The sequence below is a fragment of the Pieris napi genome, chromosome 7, assembly GCF_905475465.1.
Source record: "Pieris napi chromosome 7, ilPieNapi1.2, whole genome shotgun sequence".
Classification (NCBI taxonomy): domain Eukaryota; kingdom Metazoa; phylum Arthropoda; class Insecta; order Lepidoptera; family Pieridae; genus Pieris; species Pieris napi.
The window spans coordinates 3,517,290-3,536,810 of NC_062240.1; the positions used below are offsets into that span (position 1 = coordinate 3,517,290).

At 32.3% G+C, this 19,521-nt stretch overlaps 2 protein-coding genes across 3 annotated transcripts in view; both read right to left on the reverse strand.

Moving 5' to 3' along the window:
* Nucleotides 1–19,521, reverse strand: part of LOC125051376 (neuroligin-4, X-linked) — an 85,084-nt gene that overhangs the window by 15,923 nt on the left and 49,640 nt on the right. For both annotated transcript variants that reach the window (XM_047651643.1, XM_047651641.1), the window contains exons 5-6: nucleotides 1,114–1,230; nucleotides 454–579 (exon numbers count right to left, since the gene is read on the reverse strand). In XM_047651643.1, the coding sequence (XP_047507599.1) occupies nucleotides 454–579; nucleotides 1,114–1,230 (243 nt within the window). The remainder of the gene's footprint in view (nucleotides 1–453; nucleotides 580–1,113; nucleotides 1,231–19,521) is intronic.
* On the reverse strand, nucleotides 9,471–14,850 carry LOC125051377. The gene is made up of 2 exons (XM_047651644.1): nucleotides 12,896–14,850; nucleotides 9,471–9,608 (listed from the first exon to the last, which is right to left on the reverse strand). Exons 1-2 carry the CDS (start codon nucleotides 14,220–14,222, stop codon nucleotides 9,598–9,600), a joined length of 1,338 nt encoding a protein of 445 aa, XP_047507600.1. The 5' UTR covers nucleotides 14,223–14,850; the 3' UTR covers nucleotides 9,471–9,597.

Genomic DNA, 19,521 nt, shown 5'->3' on the forward strand with positions numbered 1-19,521 from the left:
TTTAAGTTTTCCTAATCATCGATCTCCTTTTACTTTTGGAACGCAATTTGTTCCGTCTCTAAACTAAATCAGTAAGATGTTAAATGTTCCTTTTTATTTAATTTACATTACACAAAAGTTTTGTATCAATTTTGTACATTTGTTTAAGTTTTCCTATTCATCAATCTCCTTTTACTTTTGGGACGCAATCTGTACCGTCTTTAAACGAAATCAGTAAGCTGTCAAATGTACATTTTTATTTAATTTACATTAATTTTAAATTATGTAAAAAGGTATAACATTTAAAGTTTTGTTAGAATTCATTCTTTTCATCGTCTCCTTACCTTTGGGAACGCAATTTTTACCGTCTCTAAAAGAAATAACGTCAAATAAAGCACAAGCGTACTTTGACTTTAATATTTGTCTTTTATGGAATTTAATATTTACAAAGCAAGAAGATTCATCTTAACTTACCGATCACAACTCCATCAACACTGGGTCCAAAAGCATAGGAAAAGTCTGGTGCCTTGACTGGTGCTGACAATAGTGTCTCCAATGGACGCTCTCGTAAGCAACGTAGAAGCGCTGGCGGTGTCAGATCTGTAAAATATACAAGTTTAGGATTTTGGTTGTTCTGGAATGAACTTTCCACATAGAAACTCTTCTCATAATTTAATTTATAAGTCCGCATACAATTTATAATAAATTAAATTGTAAAAAGAAAAATATTATTCTATTGGGTGTTTAATAAAAAAAAATTGTATATGTTGGGTATATGTACAGTAAATGTGTAGTAATTCGGGAAATATTTTGGATTTTATTTCTAGGTACATTCATAGCAGAGTGTAAAAACTTTTTTTTTTAATAATATTATGGCATAATAATATTTTAAATTATAGAGAGATTCTATGTGACAAAGGCGAATCCAGATGTATAATTTATTTACCTAGACTCTGGCAGTCTTGATTATATTTATAACAAAATAATAATAAACCATGGCAGAGTCTTATGTAAGTTTTATCCAGTCTCTTAAGTAGGTACTTAAATTAATTAATACTAAAAAAAAAAAATAATCGCTCATTTGTGTTAGGTACTGAAAATATTAAAATCTGCTAAATTAATCAGATTTCTTACCGGGTGAACAGTTAGCATGTGAAGCAACAAGTGCTGCGTATTTATTGGGATCAGCGACCAGTGACCAGGGGCTTAGACCAGACCCTGACATCAAAACAGCTCTGTGGAACAAGAGACCTGAAACAAGCAATATATTTTCATGTGTTTTTTTTTTTTAAAGACAATTCACACCAGTTGACCTAGTCCCATGCTAAGCTGGTGAAGCTTGTGTTATGGGTACTTGGCAACGGATATACATACATATTATAGATAGATATATAAATACATATTTAAACACCCAAGAACTAAGCACAACACCAAATGCTCATCACATCGATGTCTCAACCGGGGATCGAACCCGGGACCCATGGATTCGCAGTCAGGGGTACTAACCACTAGACCAATGAGTCGTCATTGTTAAGTGTTATTGTTTGGTCACAGTAATTTTTTGTTTGTAATGATCACTTAAAAACCAAGTTGAAAAACATGATATTTTTTTATTTTATAAATAAATCGACGGGGGGATCTATGCACAGCCAAATAAGAAACTCACATCTCGTGGTTGAAAGCCACTCTAAACAAAAATATTATTTTAATACAAAAACTACATCAGAACAAAAAATATTCGACATGGAGAAAACTATTAAAAGTAAAACTCTTATATACTCCAAGAACTCAAAACAATCTTCCGAGCTCTCATTTAGCACATCTTCATGGCAGCTAGGGCACAAGTTTCTTTCGGAACGGATTTCCTTCACTCGCTTAGATGGCTCGTGCCATGAATTTTTGTTAAGAGTTCTAGTTTCAATATAATATACTTTCCAGAAACCTTTTTGAAATAGTTTCTCTTTTGTCTTTGCTATTGAGGTCAGTGTGTTGATTCTTTTCTTTACCACACAGAGATTAAGTATTGTAAGTTTTGTATACGACTTTTTTGTTTTAACTTAGATTTTGCTTTGTATGCAGTACATACAACTGTATTTCTCGGAATCACCATGGATTCAAAACTTCAGTGGTCCCCTCATATTAACGGATTGGCGAAGAGACTTAGTTCTGCAGCCTACGCGGTTAAAAAAATTCGCTCTCTAACTGATGTCGATACAGCTAGACTTGTTTATTTTAGTTACTTTCATAGCTTAATGACTTATGGCTTATTATTATGGGGTCATGCTGCTGATGTCGAAACTATTTTCATCCTGCAGAAGAGGGCTATTCGTGCAATCTATAATTTAAAATGTAGGGAATCTCTTAGAGATAAATTCAAGGAAATTAATATACTTACCTTTCCCTCGCAATATATTTATGAAAATATTATGTATGTATACAAAAATAGTGATAAGTTTACTAGAATAGAACATACGCACAATGTTAATACACGGAACAAACGCAGGCTGCAATTTCCCCGTACTAGACTATCTAAAGTTAGTAATTCTTTTTTGGGGAAAGGGATACTCTTCTTTAATAAAATCCCAGAAGCTCTTTTATCACTGCCTTTCAATAAATTTAAGAAATGTATTAAAGAAAAGCTGTGTAAAAAGGCTTACTATAAAGTCAACGATTATCTAATTGATAAAAGGGCCTGGGACTAGTGCTAGACAGGCTACTTCTAATTAATTTGCGATATTTGTTATAAATAAGTTTTGTTTGATGATTTGCTGTTTTAAAAGAGTACCGAGAGTTTTTTACGCCGGCTTTTTCTCTCGGCCTACACCCTCTGTCTTCTTTGCCGATGAGTAGGGATGCCTTCAAATTTAATGACGTGGAATAAGTGATACATGTATCTTACGTTCCATAATAAACATATTTTATTTTTTATTTTTTTTTTTTTTTCATATATAATTATAAAAAAATCGGTTGTCTGTAAAGTCGGTTTACTGACGATAGTTGAACGTGACAAGGTCATAATACTGTAATATAAAATACATTTATTTGTACGCATAATTTATACAATTATGTAAATTTTTTAAACGAACGGACGCTGCCGAACGCGGAGGTAGATTGTGCCTCTTTGTTGCTCGTTCCGCGATATCGCTTGCACTTCAAGCCTTAAATGGAACGCCTCAGAGAGAGGTAACGCTGCATGCGTCATGTTATTTCGTGCGTGCAGCCGGCTCCATCGAATTATAAGACATTGTCACGTCAAAAACATATACAAAATACCACTAATGGCGAATTTTGATTACAAGTGTTACGTGGGAGTGACGTTCAGACATCTAGGTATTTAAAATCGTACTTCCACGCCATGGCCACAGAGATATAACTCCAAATGAAGTCGGTACATCATAAAAGCAACACAAGGATAAAACGTGTAAACCCTTTTTTGTATTAAATATTTAAAACCTTTGTTGTATTTATTTCCTAACGAAAAGACTACAACGACAGCTGCGTTCTTTTTTAAATTTTTGTTTGAACAATTTGAAAAATCACCTAGCCCATTGTTAAAACATTCCGCTTTAACGAATATTACAGCCTGGTCAAAACTGTACATTGCGTTAAAGATAGTGAATAATTGTGTAATTAAAACAAGACAATATATAGTATATTGTCTTGTTTTCATTTAATCTCTTTATGAACTAAATATTTTTGAAGTGAAACTTCTTTATCGGGGTTGGAAAAAAATTTAGTGTAACATTTTTTCGTTACGCGTCACATTTTTCCGTTACGCGCCATCTTTTGAAGTGAAACTTCTTTATCGACGTATGGGAGAAATTTTGTACCAGGTTACGCGCCATGTTGCTTTTTGAAGTCAAACTTCTTTATCGGCGTTGGAAAAAAATTTACACACATTTGTCACATTTTTCGGTTACGCGCCATCTTTTTCTTGTCCCTACCACGGTTGATCCGAAGAGATTCGAAGCCATTAGTAACAAAAATATATAATTACGATAACAATGATAGTAATACTAATAATTCTATTACAATTAATGAAATTCTGTAATAATCTTAGTACTACATAGTAGTACAGTAATAAGTTAAAATGAAATAATTGTATTTGTATTCATGTCTATGATAATAAAAAGCCTTTTGTTAAACTTTATCTAATTTAACTTTATATAACCAATTTCTGTAAAGTTGCATGATGCATATATGTAGTAGATCATTTTTCAAAAAATATGGTTATAAAGAAGTTTCACTTCATACGTGTGTACACGCACACATTTTTTTTATTCCATTTATATCATAATATGCACGCAATAAATATTGCAAAAGCAGATTGCATCTCATCAAAATATAATTGCTTAATTATTCTACTTATTTAAAAAACTGCTTTTAAAATATAATCGAGTGATTACGTAAAATTGTCTATAAAATGAAAATAAATTCAACATTGTCATGATGTTTACGGCCTAAAGTGGCACCTTATATGTTAATTTTTATCATAAAGCAAACAAAATGCGTATTTATATTATTGAAGTGACTTGGGTGCAATCATTATAGTCTTAAATTAAAATAATAAGTGACAACAATACATGACTTCAGTCCTGGGCCTCCTCTTGAACCAAGTAGTTCCAGCACATAGTACACAATTATATAATCATCGTATAAACCACTGTTATGCTGAATAAACAATTTATTATTATTATAAGATTCAAAGAGACGGCTCAAGGACTTTAGACCTTGCTTAGCGCATCGGTATAGCAATTCTAATTATACACCAAAGAGAAGAAATATTTGAAGAGGCGGGAAGACTTTCACTTTGTTTAGATGTAACAATCAAGGTTTTTCTTTGAAATATTAAGTATTAATTGAAGTTTGTTTAATGTTAAATTTCAGTTTACTTTTTTTTTTTTGCCTTAGGTACTTATGTTTTCTGTTTCATATATATTGTTTATCTATGTAATCTGTTTTTGCTTAGTATATTGTCTAAGTAATTTGTTTTATAATATGTGTGTTAGCTGTAAATTTACTAATAAATAAATAAATAAAATTTTCGGAAGAAATTTTTGAGAGATTTTTTTTTCGCTAATTGAAAATGATATTTGTTATGAAATATCTATATTAGGTAAATAGGTTACTACTTAAATATAATAATTGCATTCTCTAGTAAAAATCACTGTACTCTTTAATAGATATATCTGTGCTATGATGCCATTAGGTCTGTGATACAATACAACACAGGCTCATACGAATCGGTCTTATTACTATCACTAAATAAGTCACAGAGGTCACGTTCGTGTATAGTTTGACCTTGAAATATATTTTACTATGTAGGGAGTGATTAGCGATCAAAATGGCGTCCTAATTGATACGTTTTAGAACTTGAAGGTTAAGAGCTTAGAGTGCGAGCTGAAGTGCGCTTCTTAATACGATTGCGGTTAAGCCCCTTACTTAGCTGTAAATATTACTAAGAAGACCATCTTTATCTCCGTATATTTAAGACAGGTTTTATTCAGGCTTCTTTAAAAGACAGAGCTGTGTTAGCCTAGTGGCTTCAGCGTGCGACCCTCATCCCTGAGGTCGTAGGTTCGATTCCCGGCTGTGGAACAAAGGATTTTCTTTCTATGTGTGCATTTAACATTCGCTCGAACGGTGAAGGAAAACATCGTGAGGACACCAGCTTGCCTTAGACCCAAAAGTCGGCGGAGTGCGTCAGGCAAAGAAGGCTGATCACCTACTTGCCTATTAGAAAATATTTTTTTATATTTTAAGATAGCAAAGTATTATCCGATTTATCTGTATTATGTCCTTATAAAAACGTGTTGTGATTTTTTTCAAATTTCAAATATTATATATTTTCGTGAACCTGGTCGTACTTAAGTATAACCAAGAATTTTATAAATTAGGTAATTTATATTTGTAAAACTAAATTAGGTTTTTAAATAGAAACATTTTTATCCCACAAATAATGAGTAAAGTTTGTATTTTTATAGTTTGTCCAAGTAACTATAAAAATAAGTCCACAGAATATTAAACTCAGCGCGCCAGTTTTACATATAATAATTAAAAAAGTTTGCTCTGCGGCTGACGTGAATCACAGTTTTATTATCGAATGCAAAAAATAGGTATTTTACTAACGGGCGATCGAGAAACTCGCTTTTTTAAACATTAAATAAATCATTTTGTAATATAAATGTTGAATTCCAGAAACAAGTGAAAAGTTTTATTGATAAAAGAACTGAAAAAAATAAGACACATTAGACAATCATCTTAGATACTATAACAAGATAACTGTCAAATACGATATATCCTAAATAATATGTTTTTAATATAGGAAAGCGTTAAATATGTGTAGTTAGTTTGTGAATATTTTGCAACGTTAGTACATCTTGTTTTTGCATTTCTTGTGTACTGAAATATATTAAATTAAACAGTTATATAGGAGGTATTTTATATTTGAAGCTCATAGTAAACGTTCGTAAATGAACAGCTTATATTCAAAGATTTATTTTCATATTGTCAATGAATTCATATCCGTCAATCGCGAATGGTATTGGCAGCCTGCAATATAGTTCATTTGTTTTGTATTGGTCAGCTTTGTCAGATTTTACGCATTAAGCTAAATGTATGAGGCGCATATACTATGGTTTATATACCTCGTACTTTGTTTTCAATTAAAAGTTATTCACATACATTGGGCACTACAATCTCTCCAGGTCTTGGCCACAAATTTCATTGTCTTTTCATGATTTATTTTTCTTAATAGGAAAGTAGGTGTCCAGCCTTCTGCCTGATACATGCCGTTAATTTGTGCTGTACTAAGGCGTGGCGGTTCTTCACGATGTTTTCATTCACCGTACGGACGAGTACTACATGCGCGTCTATACATCGTTAAATTCTTCCTTAGAAATTTTGAAACCAGTACACATTTATCTGTCTTAGTCGGGCCCGTCTATCTTAATAGATAAAAGGTTGGACTAACCCGAATATCCTTACATTTGATTTCTGGAGACACAACAATACACCAACTATAATTGTTTTAGAGAGACGGTCAGAGACGGCCGACGGAACAGAGGTCATACCGTTATGAGATGGAGAGATGATATACATGACGCCCAGAACCTACACAGATGGCAAAATATTGAGGAGGTAACCGGGTACCCAACTAAAGAAACAATTATTTATTTAATATTTCAACTATAACACTAACAATAAATTAAGAAAACCAAATACTAACACAGCTAAAGTAATGGTATTTAAGGTTGGCAATAAAAGGATTTTGAATTTGAATTTTTTGAATTTATTTAATTGTTTTATTTAATTTTGATTTGCTGAATATTTATTTAAAAAATATCACACTTCTAGAGAAATGTGACCCATTTACACATATACAGTGCAGGTCACGCGAACAATGCTTAACAAAATCTACAAAAAGAAGTTTTATGGTACTATTGTATATTTATTTGACTATTTGAAGCAATATACAAAAATACAATTACTTTAACCAAAATTGGGACTAAATCAACTTTAAGATCCACCACCAACACTGATTTTCACAGGACCCGTAGTTAGTGCGTAATTTTGTCTTTGCTAAATATCTTTAAATCGAAAGCACTATATAGTTTGAAATAAACCCACATTAAACATCTTAAAACATAATAGTTTGGAGTGCAGAAATATTTGCGACGAACCGAAGAGTCAGCAAGTATTCTTGCCGGAATAGTTGAGTGCCCTTTTCGTTCCGTACCCATACTTCACCTCATAATACCATTATGACAAAAGTTAGGAATTTTAAAAATTTATATTTTTCATACTTGTGTGTGTGTATTGTGTACTCAAAGAAAAGAGTTGAAGTCAAGATGTGTCTAGGCGGATATAATACAGTTTGACTTTTAAAATAAATTATACATTATATATACAGAGAGCAGTGTTGGCCTAGTGGCCAGTAGTAGGTTCTACCCCGCATTTAACATTCGCTCGAACGGTGAAGGAAAACATCGTGAAGAAACCGACATGTCTTAGACCCAAAAAGTCGACGGCGTGCGTCAGGCACTGGAGGCTGATCAACTACTTGCCTATTAGATTGAAAAATGATCATAAAACAGATTCAGAAATCTGAGGCCCAGACCTAAAGAGGTTGTAGTGCCACTGATTTATTTTTTTATACATTATATAGTGATTCTGTTTGATAGAGAATATGTATTCTTGTAGAAATGTGTTTTAATTGTACTTATATGTGTCGTTATAGAAAAGAGGGACTTTTATCAATTTACTATTGAGAAACGGTTTGTAACCATTACTGGCCGTTTAAATTGAGAATAAATTATGTGTAAGAAATGGGAGAATAGCAGTAGGAGGCTGGTCTGCTTAGTTCATATGTGATCGTGTTTTGTTTAAAAGACTTTGTAAAAAGAACTTATAAATCCAAATAAACCCAATAAATTAATGTACAAACGGAACTACTCGTAAAATCATCATGCGGTTTTCTTTTAACTTGTGAATGATTAGAAAAATATTTTACCTTTATTTCGCTAATACAATTACGGACGAAATTCATGTTTTGACTGAAATTCATGCGCTCGATGCATTCGTGCAAAAATGAATAATTTCGAGCATCGATACAGCGCGAACACAAAACATCTCCACGAAGCGTCCTTAATTTACAAAGAGGAATTGTAAATTTGAAGGCATCGCAAAGTGGAAATTGCAATTGCAGAATTTCTGTTACATTCGATCGCAACTGGGTCAGAAAAAGTGAGGTATAGTTTGCATATTCATGGCGGATTATGAGATAGGCTTAGCTGAGATTGGATGAATAAAATATTATGGAAAAGTTTATAAGTTCCGATCATTTACTTTTAGTGCATTGAATCCATTTAACGAAAAGTTTCACATTTATGTATGATATATATACACAATTATGTATTATAATATTTTTTTATATAGTATTGACTTTTAAGATAACTTTCACATATTTATTAATAAAACAAATTTTTACCGGATTAAAGTTATGTATTTACAATTATTTTTCATAATTTTAAATTTAACCGACGTTTCGTTTTACGGCGTGGTCACGGTGACTGATGACAAAAGGTGTTGAATGTCAAAAAGTATCACAGCTGTAGAAAAAGTTGTAATATCTGTATTTGTCAAAGTCAAAGTCAAAGTCAAATCGTTTATTTCAATTAGACCATCTAAAATGGCACTTTTGAACGTCAAAAAAAATAAAATATAAAGATGATTCTAGTTGCCCCTTCCAAAAGGTAGTTTCGTGTGGAGAAGAATGGGCAAGAAACTCCACACTTACTCTTTTAAAATAGGTTTACAATATTTTGTTACATTTGTTAAATAATTATATGTGAAGACAATGTAGGTACTCTTAGAATAAACTACTATACTAAAAAAGTTAGTATACATGTTCCTCACATATTTACAAATATCGAAACCGTAGAATATTAACATTCAAGAGTAATAAAAATATAAAATAAAAAAAAAAAAACACAACAAAACAGTGTGTGAGATACAAAAAAAAATAATAATAATAATAATTACATTTGTAGCATTAAAGCAAAAAATCAGCAACCAATTTGATTTTGTCCAGGCTATAGAGCCAATCATAGGATTGTCCTATGGAGCAGGACCAGCATGTTTCCAAGCATTCTTATCTTGAATATAATCATCTAATTTGTAATATGCTTGTTTACAAAGTGTACTTTTAATAAAACATTTAAATTTTCGTTCATTTAGTTTTAAAATGTCACAAGGTATTTTATTGTAACATTTCACACAGTACCCCATAAATGAATTTTGAACTTTGGCTAATCTGAAAGATGGTTGAGCTATTTTATCTTTATTTCTAGTACTAAAATTATGTCTTTCATTTATTTTACAAAAAAGATGTAGATTCTTTCTTACATACATAATATTTTCATAAATGAATTGGCAAGGTACTGTCATAATATTAATCTTTTTAAATAGTTCCCTGAGAGATTCGCAACGACGTAGATTATAAATGGCTCTGACCGCTCTCTTTTGCAAAATAAAAATGGATTCTATGTCAGCAGCCCGACCCCACAGTAAAATGCCGTAAGACATTATGCTGTGAAAGTAGCTAAAATAGACCAAACGCGCAGTTTCTACATTGGTTAAATATCTTATCTTTCTAACCGCATAAACGGCTGAGCTCAGCCGCCCCGCAAGAGATGTGATATGAGGTCCCCATTGTAACTTCTCGTCTAGCGTGATGCCTAGGAAAACCGTTTGATTAATAAATTCCAGTTTTCCTTCATTCAACATTATGTCACATTCCTTACTTTTAACATTTGGCAACGTAAATCTAATACATTTAGTTTTTTTATCATTCAGTGCCAAATTGTTTACCGTAAACCAATTTTGGACCCGAAGAATAGAGTTATTCACGTCGTCACGATTTTGTGACCGTCGATCTACTTTAAAAATCAATGATGTGTCATCTGCAAATAACACCATCTTCGGTTTATTCTGAACTAATTGGGGTAAATCATTTATGTATACTAAAAAGAGGAATGGACCCAATATTGAACCTTGAGGAACGCCCATTGTAATTTCAGACCCTAACGAGTTTATGCCGTTAACCTGAACTTTAACCTGTCTGTTTTTCAAGTAAGATCTTAGTAAGTCCAGAGCTTTGTTCTTAATCCCGTAGTGATTAAGTTTCAGCAGAAGAGTCTCATGGTCTACGCAATCGAACGCCTTCGAAAGGTCGCAAAAGATTCCAATGGCATCTTGTGCTTCCTCCCAAGCGTTAAAAATGTTCTTGATTAGGGAGACACCGGCGTCAGTTGTACAACGCCCTTTGGTGAAACCGTACTGTTGTTCATGAAAGATGGAGTTTTTATTAAAGTGACATAACATTTGATTGAGCATTAACTTTTCAAACACCTTACTGAGAGCTGGCAGAATTGACACAGGTCTATAATTATTGGGTTCTTTACTATCACCGGATTTGAACAACGGAACTACTTTACTGTGTTTCATGAGATCCGGAAACACTCCTTGGTCTATGCTGGTGTTAAATATGAAAGCTAAATAAGGCGCAATAGTTTCGATGATAGAACTACAGACTTTTACAGACAATCCCCAAAGATCTTCTGTAGATTTAATTTTAAGATCTTTAAAAGCTTTTATAACAGCCTGGGGGTTTGTATATTGAAATCGAAACTCCGTAGGGCATGCCCTTACATTCTTCGTAAGTAACGCAAAAGAAAGTGCGGATGATGAACTTAAAGCTTCGGTAGTTTTAAAGGGAATATTGATAAAAAAGTTTTCAAATTCCTGAGCTATTTCTGCATTTGAGTTTATTGGGCCATGTGCAGTCTCTAAGTTAAATTCAGTATTACGCTGTTTTTTTCTACCTGTTTCATTATTTATTATTTGCCAGGTAGTTTTTATTTTGTCATCCGCTGATTTTATTTTATTACTAATATACAGTGCTTTAGCAATTTTGCACACACTTTTAAAAGTTTTTGAATATTTCGCAACATGCTGATGAAAGTTTGTATTTTTTACATGTTGCCTTAGGCCATACAGTTCAAAAAGTTTATCCCTGCTCTTACGAATACCTGGAGTCGCCCAATCACTAAATAAGAACTTGGTGTAAATACTTTTTGTCTTTGGTGGAACAATGTCATTAAATTGCGATTTTAACAAGGTAAAAAACTCCGCATAGAACTCATTAGGGTCCCAAATATTATTAAAGTTTTGAACACACAATTTACTGGTCAAGGTATTATTTAATTTCTCTAAATTTTTACATGTAATTGGCCTATACCTTATTTGAATTTTTTGTACAGGTATGTAGGCACAAAACGTTATTGTTTGTCCACTGTGATCAGAAGGCAATTTATTAACAATTTCTTTATGTAAGTAATCACAATTACAAAAAATATTATCTATACAAGTGGCAGAAGAAGCTGTCACTCTAGTTGGTTCCATAAAAACATTAGACAGATTAAATGATTTAAAAAGACTTATTAATCTGATACTATTTGAGTTTGTTTCTAATAAGTTAATATTAAAATCACCACTTATGATGATTGATTTACTACTAGTACTAAGTTTTTTTAACACATCTTCCATTACAGAATCAAATACAGATAGATTCTGATAGCCCGGAGGTCTGTAAACACATACTACAACATGCTTATCAAGCTCGACACAGGACAATTCTATAGAATGTTCAACTGACAATCTGATAATGTCTTTCCTTTCTTTAGATTTAACAGAATTTTTGATTAATATTAATGATCCACCGTGTATCATACACTTCCGGCTGAAATAGCTAACTACACAATAATTTTCATAATTAATAGACATTATCTGATGACCATTTAACCAATGTTCAGTTAAACAAATAATATCGAACTTGGTTTTTTCTAAAAACATTTCTATTTCCAGTAATTTGGAAGAGCAACCTTGAATATTCTGATGAAATAATCTTAAAGTATGTTGCTTTCCTTTTGGTTTATTAAAACATGTTAAATTGCCAGAAGCTACCTTTTTATTATCCACAAATAATAATTGATTATTTAAACGGTTAACTTCTGTTGTCTTACAGCCTAGTTTAAAGTACTATCCGGAGTGACCTCTACAGTTGTAGAATAACCTAAGGTATGTGTTCCAGCAGGAAGAGTATACTCTATCTGACTGGTATTGGCCTCCAAGTATGTTGGTATTATAGGTGGACCCTCCTTCGTACAACATAAAGATATATTATCAATCACTGTGTTGTTAGTGTAACTAGGCAACACAGTCTCGTCACTAATCCTAGAATTTGTTATATTAGCTATAACCTTGTTAATATTGTATGCTATTAACATAGCAATCAACCGTCTACATTCCAAAGACAGAGATAAAGTTCTCTGAGTTAACTTAGAACCACTAACAAACTTATTAGTGTCAAAATATAATAATTTGTCACTATGACGACATGTCAACATGTGAATAGTATTATTCAATTTAAAAATATGATTATTTTCAACCTCTGACAGAGTATCAGAGTAGGGAAAAGCACATAACATCAGCTTTCCTATGTTTAATTTTAATAAGGTGCTGACACCATCCACTATGTCCTTTTTGGTAATACCAATGCTGTTACCTAGTAATAAAACTAAAGCAGAATAATTGTCCAGGTTTGAATTTTTAATTTGTTTAATTATTTGTTTAAAACTTATGTTATGGTAACTATGATTGGTAAAACTATGGCTAAGGTAATTATGTAGGATTTTTCCAAAGCCTGAACCTATTTCATCACAAAAGAAAATGGTTTTATTTTTCTGTGTATCAACACCGGCCTTTGCTGTAAGAGCTAGCACCGGAGGAGATAAGTCAAGATTGAGCTGAGGAGGTGGCGGATGGCTCGCACTGGTGCTTGAGAGATTGTTGGTCAGCGACTCATACATCTCAGCATTGCATTTCACCAAGTCCAGCAGCTCCCCAGCTTCAAGCAGGCGCTCACTCAGTTGTTGTTGTGATATCTCATATTTCTCATAAATATTCTTCAGCAAGTCCTCCTTGTATAGTAAATCATGTTGGAGAAGCTGAGTATCAATATCATACTTTTCCCTACATTCCTCTAGCTGGACAATACAAGTATTTAATTTATTTGATAAAACTACCCGGTCTTTTCTAAGGGAAAGATTTAATTTTAAGAGATTATGTTTTTTTATTGTTCTCTGTGACCGTTTAATAGTTTTTTTAATTTTAATATATTTTTTTAATTTGTTATGACTCATAACTATAGGACACAATGGTAAGGTGTCATCACCAGTCAAATCTATTGTTACAGCCGGCTCACACACTGGTTTTGACGTACTGACTACCAACTCATTAAATAGGCTATTGGTTTTAGAAACCTGCTTGCTAAACTTGACAGATTCTGAGAGAGAAAGGGCCCTATGGGCATCACACAATTCTTGTTCAAGTTCTGAAATACGGTTCAAAGCCAGTTCATGAGTGTCACTGCACTCTTGAAGTGTTGACACTTGGATTTTCAGTTGATTGTGTTGGTCAGCTAAGTCCATGTGCTCAATGTGTAGCTTAGCTAACTCATTTTTGAGGAAGGTGTTCTTGTCAACAACATTTTTCACTTCCACCTCACTGTCGTCCCTCTCCTGGAGCAACTGTTCGCATAAAGCTTTAGAAACTTCAAGCTCCTTCAAAGTAGCTCTCAGTTTTGTTTCCATCTCCTTGATAGTAACTCTGCGGGTCATCATTTTCCTTAATGTTAGTGACCTGGAATGTGTGAAAGGTTTGCAGCTAAATAACAGTGCAAGAACAAAATGTTAAAACACTGCTTTGGTTGTTATTAAGTACTAAGTTTTAAGCTACAATAAAAGCTAAATTTACATTACAAGTTAAGTATTTCATTAACATGGAACACTTAATGAGCCTATTTTGTGCAGTAATTATGTAGTATTAAGTAATTGTCTCGGCGAATGTTTTCGTCTTCGATTTTACTTCCACCAGTTGTCAAGTAAAAGGAGACATAAAACCGTGCCAATGTGTGATGGACGTGGCTCAGATGCCTGAGCAGTATTTTGTGATGTTATGTAAGATGTAAATATTAACTATAATAACATTAAAAGAACAGAATACTCCCCGGGTTATGAGGTTTTTTGAAATCCGTCGTCGTTGAGGCGTTAAGTTGACAGCCGGTTTAAGTTTCTTGTTTTGCGAAGCTCTCGCGACAAAAAAAACACTGTACAATTACTACATGTAATACACAATACTTATTTTAAACGATATTACACTTATTTAACTTAATTAGTACACTTTTATTAATTTTACTAAATTTAAATCTAGAGATCGTTTTTTTTACGACCAGCCACCAGTGTTGCCAGTATTATCTTTTCTCCGGAGTTGGTATCGACTAAAAGATGGAAGGTTTTGGCAGAAATGGCTCACGGTGTCCTCTATTTTCGCGGATTGTTTATCTTGAGATTTTAATTTGGATATTATTGGATCCCAAGTGTTTGACAATTTTAGGCCGCCTTCTCTATTGAAATTGGGGTGTTTTTTGAATTCAATGGCTTCGCGTACCAATCTTGGGAAGAATCTTGTTTCTTTCGCAAGTACTTTCGGTTGGTCAAAGCGTATGTAGTGATTAAGCCTATCTAGTATGTGTTCACAGACTGCTGATTTTGTGTGTCGTCTATGTTTTATGTCCGCAATGTGTTCTTTAAGTCTGCTGGACATATTGCGTTTAGTTTGCCCTATGTAAGACAGTAAAATTTTTTTTTTTATACTCCATAAAAATACAAAGACATATATATACATATATAAAAAAATCATCTTCTACCACATTTACCATCGAGTGTGTTCAGAGGAGTTGTTCGGATTAATGCCTCCAGGTGAATTTCATCATCGGTCGTCGAGGCAATATTTGAAATTCACACATATCACATGAACGACGGATTTCGCAACAGAGCGTTATTAAGGTATCCGCGCACCACCGCTATGTGGAATGACTATTTACGAAAAGAGTGAGCTCTCTGGCATCGTTAGTTTCCATGGGTAATGGTTTCACATCAGGTGAGACTAACCCGTTGGCCCTCGTTGTGTAAGGAAATATATTTATACTAGCTGACCGGGCAAACGTCGTTTTGCCATGTATATCATTTATAACAAAAAATAGGGGTTGATCGTAGAGAGGTGAAAGTTAGGGGTTGTATGTATTTTTTAATGCTGTTTCATAAAAAAATAAAAACAGAATAAAATTTCTAAAAATAAAAATAAAAAATCTAGGGGTGGACTACCCTTAACATTTAGGGTGATGAAAAATAGATGTTGTCCGATTCTCAGATATATCCAATATGCTTACAAAATTTCATGAGAATCGGTCAAGCCGGTTCGGAGGAATTTAACCACAAACACCGCGACACGAGAATTTTATATATCAGAGGGATCTCCCAAGGCAATTCACATAATTTTCTATTTTTTGCTTTTGCCTCGTGGCTCGTGGCCATAGACTAAAAGACTGGTGAATTGACCACAAGCATATTATATACTTAGCCAAAAATATACCTGCCAATGTTTTTTTAACTCAAATCCTCATTTCAATAAGAAATGGTTTCCATTAAGGATCCTATAATAATAACTTATATGCTATTTTTTTTATTTACACTTCGTTGCAAATAAAAGAAACACAATACATAAAAATTATAAGGGATGCAACGGGCGGCCTTATCGCTAATAGGCGATCTCTTCCAGGCAACCCTAGTTAAGAGAAAAACTAAAAAAAAAGAAACATGATGCGTGCGAGAAGTGCAGAATCCTTAATCTAAAGTAATACAAAAATAAATATTAATAACAAACTAAAAACTTAAAACCTAATCTTACAAATACATGAACAGCGAATAGTGATGTAAAGGAAATATAAGAAAATTTTATTTTGAAAATGTTTTCTACATAAAGCCTTTTTAAAAGTAAAAAAGCTCTTTCTACGAAGATAATATGCAAACGGCGTAACTAAAAACATTAAAAATGAATTCATCAACGATCTACAGCTTGAATATTCATGTGTAGATTGTAAAGTTATCGGAAAATTATTTGAAAAAATAATAATAAAAATACTTTTCATATACCATATGTATCATACTAGTTTGAACTTATTTTATTATAATGATTCTATTGTACATAGATTTTATCTTTTATAGGAACATATTAATATAACACGAAAAAGAATAAGTGCTGTCGATGAAAAAAAAATCACACGTTTAGGATTTCTTCAATAATTATAAAAAAGTGCATAAGTATTCATACATAACGTTTAAAGATACCAATGCCAAGTTCTTGGCGTATCCTATCATACTTTGGTTCCAGAATTGCCTTAAAATTACCTGTCTAAAAAATTTTTGAGTAAACATTTTTATGGGGCTCTATTCAATCGCTTTGTTATAATTTACGCTTGAATCGCTAAACTGAATAATTTCGATGACAGAGACAAATGAAGCGGTAAGATTAATATTTTTCAAATAATAAAAAAAAACTTAACGAAAATATTTAAAACAAACTCAATAGCGATCGAGAAATATTAATATTCTTCATTATTGTGAAGATATATACTTATAATTGCATGTATTTGTCTTGTTATAACTTTAAAAGATTGTCGGAGATTCATGGGGGCTCTTTGAATATTGTTAATAAAAATTTAAAGTATAAAGAGCGTAATGACATCGTGTGTCTGTCTGTAAAACACTCTTTGGAAGTAGCCTGTGTAGAGATTGAGAATTGCATTATTTTAAGTGTTTACAGACGACGAGTTTGCATCTTACGATTTTTTTGAAGAAAAGTTGGAGGACATATTGTGTAAAGTTAGTCTTAAGAACAATAAGTATATTATTGTATGTGGCGACTTCAATATAAATTTATTAGAAAATACCTCCATTAGTAAAAAATTCAATCTGTTATTAAAATATTACAATCTTGTTAACTTAACTTAGTAATTTATATATATTAAGATTAATTTTAAGTCACCCGCCAACTTGTTTGCATCCAGTCCCATAAAAAATGTGCGCATAGATAGTATAACCTAATAGTGCTACTCTATATCTATAAAAAGAGTTACTAAGGCCACACTGTTTTATTTATTCAATTCGGACGAGCTAAACTTACGCTGTGCCGGTTTATTTATTAATAACCTAAGGCACTCTTACGTTGAAATTCTAAACCAGGTCGGGACATAAACGCTGTCTTCGTGCAAAATAATATAAAGCTTAAAGTAACATAGATAATGGAAATCAGCTTGCTTACGCCAGTTGCAGTTGGATAACAGGTAGTAATTGTTCTATCCATCGCATTGTCTTTTGATAATGAAATACGGTAAAATTATAACATACATATTGCTTTGTTCTTGTACAGAAGCACACACGTGACAACACTCATAGATAGGAATAATATTTGAAAATACACGATCTAAAATAATACTTGAACTAAAATGGCTTGTCATATTTCAACATTATATCAGAACAGATCAATTAACAGTGACTAAGTTGGTTTAGTAGGAAACGTATAAAGTTAAACCACCTAAATATTATTTAAAAATATACACAATGCATAGCTGCTTCCTCTGATCTGTGGCATGGCTGAGTCAGAATTATTTCGGCGCAAAATTATAGCCAAGTATTTTGCGAGGAACTTTCGCGAAGAGCCAAAGCAAGTTAGGAATACTTTAGGCTAGTTTTTCCTTAAGAACGTGCTTTACATATTTAGGTTAAATGATAAAAACATAATCAGTCTTTACGTACTTAATTTATATATTTTGACTCCGTCAGTCACATTTGTTTAGTAAAAAGACAAATCGATACTGTAGATAAGAGGTAAAATTTTATTTTTTAATAGAACAGAAGTGCGTGTTGTTACCACGAGAATGTAAGTACGTGCTCCTATTTCACCATGCCTCATGCTGATAGAAGACAAATCTTTGTTTTTTATTTATTTTATTATTATTAATTACTTAAGATGTCATGTGGAGGAACATGTTGTAATGGTTGCAGCTCCTTACAAACATATTATTAAAAAAACTTGGCGACTTAAAAGAGTGGCGGAGAGTTTATTACCAGTTCTTCTCTGGCAGTAAATGTAAAATTAGAAGCATTTAATATATATTTATTTTTTGACGTTCATAAGTGTGCATTGTGTTACCTATATGAATATATGATTATGATTTGAGAAGGAAACTGGGGTGAAGGCATATCTGATGTTAAGTGATGTGGACCATACATACAATTCACACTCTTTCTTTATTTTTTATTGTTGAAGATTTACATGTTTAATATAAATTGCGTGACCAATTTGATAAAATTAACTAATTTTGGAGACAATTCTCACATCTCAAATGGGCATTGCGCAATAAAGGTCGACAATGAGGCACTTTACCCTTGTGTAGGACAGTATTCCTTGTTAGTGGAAGATATAAAATATATATATGAGCAAAAACAAACGAAGTCCAGACAGTGACAAACAGATGCAATTTGTAACTAAATCTTCACTTCACTTACGTATATAATGGACAAACCAAATTAATATAATAATAATTATTATGCATTAAAACCCGTTATTATAATGATTGTTGCGAAGTAAAACGATTTTTTTATTTTGAATTTACATACTTTGCCTAATATTAATAGAAATATAAATATATGATAGAAACATTTCGTTAGTTTTTAGTTGTTTAAAAATTTTAAGCAAGGAATAACTCTGGCTCTCTGACTTGTTGATAAAAATTAAATCGTAAACTATATATAGATATTAATATGCGCTACGTATTTTTAGGTTTTTATAAGTGACTTAGAGAATAAGTCGAAATATTAGATATTTAATATCTTTAATAATGTTTTTTATTTAATTGACAGGAACTAAAATCATTTTAATATTTTTGTATATTTATATAAATAATTTATTTTTGTAAGAATTTAATTGGCGCTACCACCTTTTAAAGCCTGGATCTCAGATTTGTGTGTCTGTTACGTGATCATTTGTTTTTTCTAATAGGCAATCAGCCTTCTGTACCTG

Bases quoted from the DNA above. Each gene is read 5' to 3' on its own strand.
- LOC125051377 (XM_047651644.1), bottom strand. From the start codon at position 14,222: ATGATGACCCGCAGAGTTACTATCAAGGAGATGGAAACAAAACTGAGA.